Genomic DNA, 13,982 nt, shown 5'->3' with positions numbered 1-13,982 from the left:
CAGTAGGTAGTGCTGTCGCCTCCCAGCAAGAAGGTCGCTGGTTCGAGCCTCGGCTTGGTCAGTTGGGGTTTCTGTGTGGAGTTTGCTTGTTCAGGGAGAACAAGCAAACTCCACACAGAAACCCCAACTGACCAAGCCGAGGCTCGAGGCTCGTGTTCCCGTGGGTTTCCTCCGGGTGCTCCGTTTTCCCCCACAGTCCAAAGACATGCGGTACAGGTGAATTGGGTAGGCTAAATTGTCCATAGTGTATGAGTGTGAAAGAGTGTGTGTGGGGATGTTTCCCAGAGATGGGTTGCAGCTGGAAGGGCATCCGCTGCGTAAAAAAATGTGCTAGATAAGTTGGTGGTTCATTCCGCTGTGGCGACCCTGGATTAATAAAGGGACTAAGCCGAAAAAGACAATGAATGAATGAACATTAGTTAATGCACTGAGTTAACGTGAGTTAGTATTTTCATTAACTAACATGATCAAATACTGTATTAAATGTAATGTATTGTTTATTGTTTAACATGTCAACATTAACTAATTCTATCTAATACAACTTTATAGTAAAATGTTACCAGTAAATGTGTTTTTCATTATCAAATACATTAGTAAGTAAATATTAACAAAACAAACTATTACTGTAAATAGATGCATAACATTAACAAGGATTATGTATTGCACAACAAACTCATTGTTTACCATTAGTTCATGTTATTATTATGAAAAAGCCATTAAAATTGTATCAAAAATGTAAAGTAAATCATTTTATACAGTGTATGCTTCTGTGCTTAATTCATTTATCTACTCAGAATTAACTGGAAAATTGCTCTTCCTCCAGTCTCTCGTGCTAATCTACATATGATGCACTTACTCTTTGTCTGTATTCATTGTTGCATAGTTGAAACGCTGTGAAGTACTTGTGAGGGTACTTAAAATAATATGGTTGGATTTTTTTTTTTTAAGTATTTGTTCTAAAGTCTTTGAACGTTCTTGTGTTTTATGTTGCAATCCTTTGCAATGACTGCCTGGGTTTCATGTTTTCGCTCTTGTGGTCGGGCAGCTGTGGAGAGCGCTGTCCCTCTGGAAGTCACGGGCCACAGTGTGAGCAGCGATGCCCCTGTCAGAACGGAGGAACCTGCCATCACATCACTGGGGAGTGTTCCTGCCCGGCTGGATGGACGGTAAGATGCTGGGCTCAAGGGGAACCTATGGGTTGGAGAAGTGAGGGGACAAAAGGGAAAGTGACTGAGAGAATAAAAGATTGAAAAAGAAACAGAGAGGAATGAAGATGAGAAGACGGATGATAGGAAATGAGGGGCAGAGAGTGAAGGAGAGTAAAAGGGCAAGATACTGAAAGAAGGAAGAGGTGAGTCACGCTTAAAAAGGAAGTAAAGGAAGAGAAGAGGGAGTAATTAGAGAGAGAAAGGGAGGGTTAAGTGAATAGAGGGAAGGTGAACAGGTTTAAGAGGCAAATGGAGGAGAATCTGAATGTAGATACTGGCACAAACGTAAGGGGAAGAAATGGCAGTGATCTGAGACTCGCAGAGCAGCTGGAGGTATTATTTGGAAGCCAATTGTCTGAAGTTTGCTGAGGCTCATTATTGCTTCTTTTGCATCATCTTAAACTCATAAGGAGGACATATCAAACGCGAGTTTCCTTCATCTTCTCAAATCGTTTAATGTGCAACAGTATGTTATGTTCACAAAGCAGCGCTCCATCCACTGTTCGCTCAGACTGTTTATTGAACATTTTTATTCGGAGAATGTGATCGTATTAACATCAGATCTGTGAGTGCTTTAATGTACATATTAATGCCTCTTGAATGATTGAGAGCCTTGGTTAAAGTTCTTAAAGTTACAGTAGCAAAGACTGGATGGATTGTGAACATGTAAATCTTTCAGCTTTAACTGACAGAAGTTGCTACAGATCTCTTTTCTGTGGAGATTCTGTATAGTTCTGTTGAATAATTTATTTCATGTATGATCTTTATGTATGATTCTGTATATCAAATGTTCACTTAAAATCATGGAATCTGTCTTGCTGGATCAAATCTGGGAAAAAAAAAGATTTTATTTTGAATGGTTGTTTTTTTTTTTTTGAATATTATTATATTATATTATATTATATTATATTATATTATATTATATTATATTATATTATATTATATTATATTATATTATATTATATTATTATAAATATTATAATATTATATCTTATTATACAAATGAAAACAAGACTGACGAGGCAGTGGCGCAATAGGTAGTGCTGTCGCCTCACAGCAAGAAGGTCCCTGGGTCGCTGGTTTGAACCTCGGCTCAGTTGGTGTTTCTGTGTGGAGTTTGAATGTTCTCCCTGCCTTCGCGTGGGTTTCCTCCGGGTGCTCTGGTTTCCCCCACAGTCCAAAGACATGCGGTACAGGTGAATTGGGTAGGCTAAATTGTCCATAGGCTAAATTGTCTGTAGTGTATGAGTGTGTATGGATGTTTCCCAGAGATGGGTTGCGGCTGGAAGGGCATCTGCTGCGTAAAAACTTGCTGGATAAGTTGGCGGTTCATTCCGCTGTGGCGACCCTGGATTAATAAAGGGACTAGTGGAAAGGAAATGAATGAATGAATCAATGAATGAGTAAAAACATAAGTTTAAATGCTTTAAAATTAAAAAAAAACTATATAACACATTTTTAAGCAGATGATTTTAAAAAAAAGAACATATTGTTCTGAAATATATGGGGCTCTATTTTAACTATCTAGGCGCAAAATCTAAAGAGCATGACGCAAAAGCATTAAGGGCATGTATGAATCCACTTTTGCTATTTTAAGGACAGAAAAATACGTTCTGCGCCTGGCGCATGGTCAAACAGGGTTGTGCTTATTTTCTTTATGAGTTACGGATGTGTTTTGAGCACAACATGCATTAAACCAATCAGAGTCTCATCTCACATTCTCTTTAAGAGTCAGTTGTATCATGCTATTTACATGGCAGACTTTTTAAGAGGAAAAATTAATCTCTTCACTAGCTAGAAAACAGACCATCTGCAGCGCGGGGATAAAGAATAAAGAGGCCTCCATTTGGCCTCTTTACTTTCTCTTTACTTGTACTCTTTACTCCTTTACTTTCGTGTAGTAAGGAAGTAAGGATAGTATTGTACGCACTCCACTGAAGACATCTATTAGCCTACATATTTAATTTTGTTTGTTATGTGCAAAGGTTTGTTTCAAAATTATTTCAAAATTAATTTCTAATTTCCAGCAAATGAATAGATGTGTAGAGAAGTGTGGTCAAAAAATTGAGTTATATCCACACACATCCTTTTCTTGTGCCCCATATAGTCATGTATATGTCTCCACAACCTGACAGGTGGAAAAATCTAAACTATTTTTTCATTAAAACAAATAAAAATAAACATATAATAAGTAGTTATACTACTACTAATAATAATATATAAATAAACTAAATAAAATGTATAAATAATATATATTATATATATAATATAAACAAATTATATAAATAAACTGGAAAACAAACTTCATGTAGAAGGTATGGAAGCATGGTTTTATATTTATGTAGAAAATAATATTTTTTGTAACATTTTAATCCTTAAATTTTCTTCGTATGTACAAATATTTGTATATTGCTGTACATCCTGTGTGTATTAACAATGTGTAAGCATTTGAACCCACAAAGGACCATAACTAAAGCACTCTACGCTGGAATTAAGACCTGCTTTTATATAGTCAATGAAGAAACCTATTCCAGTTCTTTAAAATAGCAATGCTTCAACAATGCAACTTATCACACCTCTATTTTAGACCAGCACACCCATGAATCCTCAAAGGGGTGCAGATGGATTTGCTATTTAAACAACAAGGTGCAAAATATAAAAATTAAGGTTGCACTGGTCTGAAAATACCAATAATTCGTGCCAAACATGTCTTGCGCCTTATTGCGCCGGGTGTATTATAGGGCCCATGTTCTGGATTCACTTTCAAAATATCTTTTTTTGCTACTGATAAACAATAGAAAAATATAAGCTAATCTGAATCTAACAGACTTTAAGGAACTAGCATTTAAAGAGACAAATAAAAGAACTGCAGATTAAAAAAGCTGGATAGTTCACCCAAAAATTTATATTGCTATTAATTAAATTAGCTATTAATAAACCATGGTGCTTGGGGATACATAAACTCAAATCAATGGTTTCTTTCACTTTGATAGTCAAACAAAAAACCACCTTTTGGTGCCTCCTGATGACATTTGGGTCTTACAAAAGGAAACAAACGTTCCTCTGACTTGAATTTAATGTATTACCAATCATGATTTTGAATGACATGGTTGATCAGTGGCTAGCACTGTTCCCTCACAGCAAGAAGGTTGCTGGTTCGAGTCCCGACTGGGCCAGTTGCCATTTCTGTGTGTAGTTTGCATGTTCTCATCGTGTTTGCATGGGTTTCCTCTGGGTTCTCCGGTTTCCCCCCACATTCCAAAGACATGCACTATAGTTGAATTGATTAAACCAAATAGGTTGTAGTGTATTAGCGTGTGTGTGTGAACAGGAGCGTGTATGGGTGCTTTCAAGTAATTAGTTGCGGCTGGAAGGGCATCTGCTGCATAAAAAAAAATCTGGAATAGTTGGTGGGTCATTCCACTGTGGCAACCTCTGAAATAGAGACTAAGCTAAAGAAAAATGAATGAATGAATCATCATTTCAGCTAAAATCTGCCTTAATTTAATGCTGAAGAAAATACATCAGCAACTGTATTTTAATGGCCCAAAGGTAAATAAACAAACAGCAAACATTCATTTTTGTATGAACTATAAGCCGTTGTCCTTTTGAAAGAAATAACTGGATTTCAAATGATGGAGTAACTTATAAGTTATCTTATTTTTAAATTCAGTACAGCTTCACCGCCTGCTGTAATTGAATTTCAGATGATTCTCCGATGTTACATTTTGATCCACTCTTCTTGCTCGACAGGGTTCTGTGTGTGCCCAGCCATGTCCGTTTGGAAAATATGGGATCAACTGCAGCAAGGAATGCTCATGCCGCAATGGAGGACTCTGTGACCACATCACAGGACAGTGTCAGTGCATGGCGGGATACAGCGGCCACAGGTTAAACAGATCCCTGATCAGTTATTGATACTCTTTCGTGTCTTTAAAAAAAAAGTGGCACAAAATGCAATGTATGCAAAATGTAGGTACTGAATAATTGATTAATTGCTTTTTTACAACTCAGTGTTTACATTATGTCCACTGATCCCACTCCAAGGTGTGCACTGGTCTGTTAAGTTTCTGCCCATTAATTACCAGTAATAGAGTTTTATTAGGGTCCAATTGAAATTGCTCTTTATTTTCCAGTGTCTTCTGCCGCAGCTTAGGGTTTATTAGCGCGGTAAAGTGATTGTCTGCAGAATGAAAACACTTTCAGGACAGACACTTCTTATCCTCTAATATTTAACAAAATTGCCCTCATTCATTTAGTCTGTGACAGGTGAATTAGCCCAGCAGGAATAATCTCAGATTGCGTTAGTACTGCCGCCTCCCTTACCCCACGTCCTCCTTTCACCCGTCTCTCCTGATACAAACGACACCGGTGTAATTTCAACATGAAACATACCTAGTCCGTTTTATAATTTAATTGAGCTATTTATCTGTCTCCTAATGGCTTCTTTGGACACTGGAGATTGATGTTCTGCCAGGATTGTATATTGAAGATCTCGTGGAAGTCGTTGTTCCTTAAGTCACTTTGCTATTCAACAGAGAGAATGAGCCCGGGTCTAATTGTATTCGCGGTAATTAATGACTGCAGTCTGCGTTTTGCTGTCGTCCCATCTGTGAAGCCAAAGGGGCTGATGAACCTGAGGTACCACAGAAGATGCCCGGAGCTTTGACCCTCGACCCATAGATTAGAAAAGCTCTGTACTATACTAAATCTGCTTGTGCTATTTTGACAGCCTCTTTTTTTCTTTTAAGAATGTATGCTAGTGGTTTCATTGGGGTTTATGGGTAAATAGAGGGGTTTCTTCTTTCTCTGAAGTGTGTGAAATGTTTGCAGGTGCCAGGAAGAGTGTCCGGTTGGCACCTATGGACCCCAGTGCACCCTCCATTGTGACTGTCAGAATGGGGCAAAGTGTTACCACATCAATGGAGCTTGTTTGTGCGATACGGGATTCAAAGGGCACCACTGCCAGGATAGATTCTGTCCACCAGGCCTTTACGGTCTCATCTGTGACAAATACTGCCCCTGTAATTCCACCAACACAATCAGGTGAGACACACTAACACATGTCATTAGACTGCAATTGAGATGGTGATTGTTTTTTGGGGGTGGGTTACAATTTTTCAAAACAGTCACTTCAAAATAAGGTTTATTATTTATCACTTGTTAATGCATTAAGCATAATGCACTGCAATTGACTGATCATCCCTTTATTCTGTGGTCATTGCCAAGATTTAGGCAAGTTAAAACTAACTAGTAATGCCTAGCAGCTCAATATTTGAGCAAATTTTCATCAGTTAGAGCTCCTCACTTTGAATCAATAACTGGCAAAGACAGAGAGTGTACACATTTGTGCGTGTGTAAATTGCATGGGCATATCTAATAGCTCATAGTAACGTGCTAGCTACCTCTTCGCACATGTTTTTGGTCATATTTGCAAGTATATTGATCCCTATTTAAGAGAAATACATTTATTTTGAAGTGTGATCACAACTGACTCCAACTACCTGTGCATTTAATGATTTTATGCCACAAGTTTTCGAAGGGTAAGAAAATGGCTGATTTACATGCATGTGTGTTTTGACCGAAGGAATGTTAAAAGAAGACCTCAACGTAACAATACATTTTCTTGCTAGATACATACAAAGGTGTCACACAGATTCTAGTCCATGACTAAGGTGTAGAGCAGTTTTACAATTCAGAAGATATATAGCTGGGGATAGGGTATAAGGTCTACTAATAATCTTCTGACAATTTGTGGATTTATTTCCAGTATGGCTTTGTCATGTCACCGTCCCCGAATACATGCTGCACAGTACCAACATTGGATTTGCAACTAAAACAACATTGAGAAACTTTAGGAAATATCATACCACATTAACACATTTTGTTTTAAGGCATCTAGAGAGCCCAGTTGCTCTTATTAGTTTTTTTTTATTTATTTTTTTTATCGATTTCAGATCAGCATTTAATTCAATTCAACCTCATACACTTTTGGTAAAGCTGGTAAACAAGTGAACCCCTTTGTTAATAAATGTAATGAATATAATACAATAATATAATAAATTTTATACTTTTTTAACAGCCACAACACAAGTAAAATTTTACTTAGGGTTGTCTGACATAGCAACAATCTGTACAGGGGCCCCACAAGGGTGTGTAAGTTCACTATTTTTGTTTACCCTTTATACAAATGACTGCGTTAGTCAGCAGACAAATCAATATATACTTACATTTTCTGATGACACTATATTATTGCACCTTTTCTCAAAAGATGCCAGCATTATTGAATATAGAGCGGCTGTAGAATGGTTTGTTGGCTGGTGTGATGACCACTATTTGGAAATGAATTTTAAGAAAACGAAGGAGGTCATCATAGTCCCCAGGTCAGTAAGCGACAGGAGTTCTGTTGTGATTTATGATAAAGACATTAAGCAGGTTGATTCATATTCATATAAATATTTAGGGTTGACCATTGATTGTTAGTTTAATTGGCACTCTCAGGTGTCAAGTCTTTGTGCAAGAATTCATCAGCGAATTAGATTATTCAGAGTGAGTAGCAGCATAATGTTAACTTTTTATAAAGCAACAGAGTCTATTTTAAGATATAGAATTATTGTTTGGTTTAAGAATCTAACAGTAAAAATTAAAACCCAAGTAAATAACCTGATGACAGTGGCAGGAAAAATTATGGAAATTGAGACACTTGGTTTGCTAATAGACATCTTTAAGTTGTGCACAATTCAACAAGCCAACAAGATTTTATCTAATTCTTCGCATGTGCTGTCTTTGGAATATGAGTTGATGAATTCTGGCAGAAGATGCAGGGTCCTGTTATGCAAGTACAATAGATATAAACATTATTTTGTTCCTTTTTTAATTAAATTAATCAATGAGCAATTTGGGTAGGATGGCCAAAGATTAAGAGAACTGCATTGGTTGGCATAACAGAGTGCAGTGGAGCACATTGTATTTTATTAATATTTTCTAATTATTGATTTTATAGAATTGTATTTATATTAGGAGGTATTTTAGGATCAGATTTTTAATGTGTATGTATGTTATATGTTGTCTTGTTGGTGTCTATGTACAGCAGAACCTTTTTCTAAAACAAATTTCTGCTACGAGAGACAATAAATTTTACCTTACCTTACTCAGACAAACTGGTGTTAAATAAGTTCTGCTAAAAAAAAAAAAAAAACACTTTTAGCTTGTGGTTTGTGGCACCTTTGAAAAATATGCCAGAACAGAGCAAAAGCCATTTTTCTTCACTAAAATTTGTTCCACAATCTTTCTTCCATATAACTTTCAAGGAGGTAAGGGAAGAACATCCTACATTGGATAACACTCATATCCAAAAAAACATATCTTCCTTTTCAGAGAAAATAAAAAATACAATTGTTTTTCCATGTCAAAAAGATCAAGATGTTTTCTGCCTTCCTTAAGGAATGGTTCTAGAAAATCTAATAGTTGCAAAAAATTATAGAAGTTGTTATCTGGCCACTTAAATTCCTATTTTAATAACTGAAATGATTTCAGGTTCCCCTTGTCAAATATCTGATCTAATTCCCAAATCCCCTTTAGTCAGGGAGTAGATCAGGGTTACACACAATAAGAGATTTCAAGGAAAGAGTATAAAGAATATTCAAATACTTTACCACATCTTTCCATGCCAGAAGAGTGTTTTATACTGTAAAGATGTTGAATACAGAGTCAAGTTCATGTACACTATTAATAAATGGTCAAGTACATAACACATTTGGGGAGCTTCTCGTAGATTCTATACCTAACCACTGACAATCCGTTCTATTAAGAAACCAGTTTGAGTACGCTTTTTTCATATAAACAGGATTAGATCATGTAATTTCATGCAAAGATGTTATAAATATTTTTTAATTCAGTAAAAAGTAAATTAAAATTAATACATTTTTTAAAAATGCTGTTATATAATCTACACTCTGAAATAGAAGTGGTTCTCCCCAAGATTGACTAGTTTAGTGACTAGAATAGTGGCTATATAACGAAGGAGATGCTGGGAGCAGACTTGCAGATCCAAATGCGCAGGGGCCTCTGGGAGCCGTAGCCTGCCCAGCAGCAGTCCCCCACACAGGAAACCCCGCTGACAATCGGCACAAACCATAGGAAGCGATCGCCAGCAGAGACAACTTCACTGGCAATCACAAAAGGCTAGCAGGCCTATAGACTAAATTTTTAAGTTACCAATATGAACTTTTTAGGTACAAACACGTACTTTACAAAGGTCACTTATTTATTTATTTATTTATTTATTTATTTATTTATTTATTTATTTATTTATTTATTTATTTATAAGCATCTCAATAGATCAAGCGATAGATAAGGAGGTTGACATTTCAAGACAGGACAAAGACTAACCATAACTCAGGAGTATAAATACACATCATAATTACCTAAATTACAAACAGGGGTGAGAACACAGGTGGAACTAATGAACACAGATAAATGGCGGGAAAACAGAACAAGGAATCATGTGATAATAAGCACATGGAACAACATGACTTGGGGAAACACAGAAACTGACACCGACTCAGCTTTAGTACAATTTCTAAGAGCACACGATAACAGACATGACCAATATTCTCATTTTTTTTTCCAAGGAATAATAATTTATGGGAGTTATTCTCATGTTCTGACAGCTATATGCAAATTATCAGATTCTTCACAAAAGTTGCAGACACCATTTAAACATCAAAATACTTTTTTGATAGTAAATGAACTTAAGCAGTTATGCCTTTTTGTTTTACTTAACAAATCATCTACTATGGGTTTTATGTATTTTTTGGCTGATATATTTTAAGGTGTGCAGTTTTTTCAAGGAACTACATGTTTAAAGTAGTTCCAGGCAGGTCATGAAAGCATATCACTACACTGAATGATTTAAGTTATTTCTCAGCCTACAACTGTCAAACATCAAATTCAAACAAAACATAACAAAAGGCTTTGGATGAGATGCGTTAGAAACTAGTTGTACAAAAGGAGCAGTTTGAGGACAACAATATACAACATCTAAACAGTGTATTTAGCTGTGGTAATTGTAGTATTTTAAGGAAGAATATTACAGTATTTATTGTCTTTTGTAACATTGGTAAATAAACTGTATGTAGGCAGCATATTGTTAGTTCATAGCTTGTCCAGTATTGAATATTTAAGTAGGCTGCACAATATATAATTTCAGCATTTATATCGCAATGAGCTCATCTGCAATAGTCACATCACTGGATCTGCAATGTTAAATCAGAATTAGTTTAGTAGTTAATAACACACATAAATGTGGAGTAATTTTAAAGTTTAACCCTAAAGTTACCAAAACGTTTGTGATTTGCATGTGTTATAAAATCTGTATGCTTTTTAAACCAGTTTAAAACATTCAATCACAGAAAACTTACATTTTTAGTATCTTCAAGAAACGTTAATTGTATTTATGTGCAGTATAGCTGCAATGAAGATTATACATTGTTATTTATTTTACATTGAATCATTCAATTTGCTTGCCTGAATACTTTTAGACCCCCAGAAAAAAAACATAAAGCTTTAATTTTATTTGTAACTTTGCTTTATTCTATGTATTACATTTTACGCAGAAGTGCTCCACTACAAAATTATCCTTTTATCATCCAAAATTGTCCGAAAATTTTTCATTCATTTCCTCTGTTAATATCATACTCAATATTGCAAAATGTATCGCAAAAAAATACTACACAAAGCCTTCATTTGTTAATTCATTTATAGCATTGAAACCAATTTTTTTTAATTATTTGTGCATTTATTTATTAATTGCCAAAATAGAAAATCATTTTGATATCAGACATAATGTGACTAGAATTATTGAATAGTTCATTTACTATAATATTAGTACACAGTATATTCTTGCAAAATATCCTTTAATTTATAAGTCTTATAAGTCTTTAAATTTGTACATTTCTTAATAGGTAGTTTCTAGAGCTGTTATTTCAGACAATCATGATGAAATGATTGTTGAAGAAATGATTTGCACAGATCATAATATTTGGTGAGGAAAAAAATATACAAAATAAACATGTAAGTGACACAACTTGAAACAAGAAGCTGAAACAAGCTCATAGTCTGAGAATGCAATGCAAAGAGACGGCTCAGAGGACACGATTAAATTCATCATGCGTTCATATCATTAATCGGACTAAATTACAGCCCTAATTAGATCATAATTTCCAGCGCTAAACAGCAATCTCACACATTTTGAACATAACAATTAAAGAAAGTTATTTCACCAAAATAATACATCTTTGTGGAGTCCCTCGAGGTTAAACAGAGCCTTTATTCCAACACTCATCGCTTTTCCAGCCGACACCTCTCAAGTTAACCTCTGGAGCCACGGGTGAGTAAAGAGCTCCATTTGAGTCCATTTGACTTCATTTGACTTGCAAGTAAAAATTTGAACACCTTTCAACACTAGCATAGCACTTGCTCTTTATCGTGACCTGTGCTCCATTCATTATTTCACAGCCGCATTTCTGGCTAATGCAATGTTAATGCCTGGTATGGGTAGATTAGGCCCTGAGACACCGGGGCTCATTACGACATGAAGGAGAGAAAGGACACCCCATTTATCTGAGGGGAGCTTTACAGACACCGGAATGAATGAACTCAGATGGTTTTATACTCACATCTGGCTCCCTTGTTCAGGAGACCAAAGTGTTTATGTTTAGATGCCGAATACGTACTTTTCCTACACCTTGATTCTCTGAGTAAATTATTGGAGAAACTTCCTTTAAACTGTAAACCGTCAATGAAGTGTTTTTAAAAAATGGTAATTTATTATTATTTTTTTATCAAGAAATATATATTTTTTCATTACACTGATAAAAAAAAGTGGTGAAATAAATACTACAACAAATGAAGCTTCTACATTCATTCATTCATTCATTCATTTTCTTGTCAGCTTAGTCCCTTTATTAATCCGGGGTCGCCACAGCGGAATAAACCGCCAACTTATCTAGCAAGTTTTTACGCAGCGGATGCCCTTCCAGCTGCAACCCATCTCTGGAAAATGTAGTTTCTACAGAATATATTCATTCAATATATTCATATATTCATTTTTCTTCAGCTTAGTCCTTTTATTCATCAGGTTTGCCACAGAGGAATGAACCGACAACTTATGCAGGGCAGCATGGTGGTGCAGTGGGTAGCACAATCGCCTCACAGCAAGAAGGTTGCTGGTTCGAGCCTCGGCTGGATCAGTTGGCATTTCTATGTAGAGTTATTGTTGCCAGGTGGAAGGTATGACAAAAAGATAGCAGTTACTCAAATAGCCACTCGTTACAACTGAGGTATGCAGAAGAGCATCTCTGAACTCACAACACATCCAAACTTGAGGCGGATGGGCTACAGCAGCAGAAGACCACACCAGGTGCCACTCCTGTCAGCTAAGAACAAAAAACTGAGGCTACAATTCGCGCAGGCTCACCATAATAGAACAATAGAAGATTGGATAAACGTTGCCTGGTCTGATGTGTCTCAATTTCTGCTGCTACATTCAGATGGTAGGCTCAGAATTTTGCGTCAACAACATGTAATCATGGATCCACCCTGCCTTGTATCAACGGTTCAGGCTGTTGGTGGTGGTGGAATGGTGTGTGGGATATTTTCTTGTCACACTTTGGGCCCATTAGTACCAATTGAGCATCGTGTCAACGCCACACCCTACCTGAGTATTGTTGCTGACCATGTCCATCTCTTTACTAGTACATGTTTAACCCGGTACTACTGTAGTACCAAATAAAGTGGCTCGTGAGTGTAATTTATATACAGTAGAATGTTTACTGTAAAATATCTCTACAATCCACTTTATTTCCCTGCAGAATACCTTTTGTCTAAAATCTGTACACCAGTATAATTCCTAATAGGTAGTTTATAGGGTTGTTACTTAAAACATCAATGATGATTATCTATTATATATTAACTTATTTGAATATATCATTATATTAAATGCAAAAAACAGTAAATGAACCAGTTATAGTGGTAGTAATTAAATCTTAAAACTGATTACAAAACAAATCTGAACTAATACATTCATTCATTCATTTTCTTTTAGTCCCTTTATTAATCGAGGGTTGCCACAGCAGAATGAACCTCCAACTTATCCAGTATATGTTTTACGCAGCTGATGCCCTTCCAGCTGCAACCCACCACTGGGAAACACCCATACACTCCCATTCACAGAATGAACCTCCAACTTATCCAGCAGGCGATCGTGCCGCCCACAGTGCCACCGTGAGGCTGAACTATTACAACTCTTGACAAATTAAACAAACTTGCTGAATAGTACTGCACTGTAGGCAATATAAAGAGAAAACAGTGGTTATAGTAATCAAAATTACCATCATGTTTATCAGTATTATCACTATCATGTTAAAATGACCTAAAAATGTCTCTCTCTCTCTCACACACACACACACACACACACACACACACACACCATTTTTTGTGTCTAAAAATGAAGAAATATTAGCTCTATGCAATTATTGTGACAAACAACATTAACATGGATCCCTGCACTTTGGCTTTGTTTATTTATGTTTGTATTTTTTAATGTACATAGTTTTTTGCTCTGTTTTTGTAGGTACATTTGATTTTCTTATTCAAGGTATTGTTTGTTAAACCTACACTTGGAAAACTATCTTACAGGCATCCATTTTTACCCTATTTTTCTACACTGTTGCATAAAGCTGCTTTATTAAAGCCAAAATGGGTTGTGCAATT

At 36.0% G+C, this 13,982-nt stretch overlaps 1 protein-coding gene across 2 annotated transcripts in view; it reads left to right on the top strand.

Annotated features, from left to right (window-relative positions):
• megf11 (multiple EGF-like-domains 11) overlaps positions 1-13,982 on the top strand; it is a 265,068-nt gene that overhangs the window by 159,511 nt on the left and 91,575 nt on the right. For both annotated transcript variants that reach the window (XM_087293061.1, XM_087293060.1), the window contains exons 8-10: positions 1,046-1,166; positions 4,962-5,098; positions 6,042-6,254. In XM_087293061.1, coding sequence (XP_087149187.1) covers positions 1,046-1,166; positions 4,962-5,098; positions 6,042-6,254 — 471 coding nt within the window. The remainder of the gene's footprint in view (positions 1-1,045; positions 1,167-4,961; positions 5,099-6,041; positions 6,255-13,982) is intronic.

The sequence above is a fragment of the Danio rerio genome, chromosome 18 (genome assembly GCF_052040795.2).
Source record: "Danio rerio strain M-AB ecotype USA chromosome 18, GRCz13ab, whole genome shotgun sequence".
Classification (NCBI taxonomy): domain Eukaryota; kingdom Metazoa; phylum Chordata; class Actinopteri; order Cypriniformes; family Danionidae; genus Danio; species Danio rerio.
This window is presented reverse-complemented; position numbering and strand designations above follow the sequence as displayed.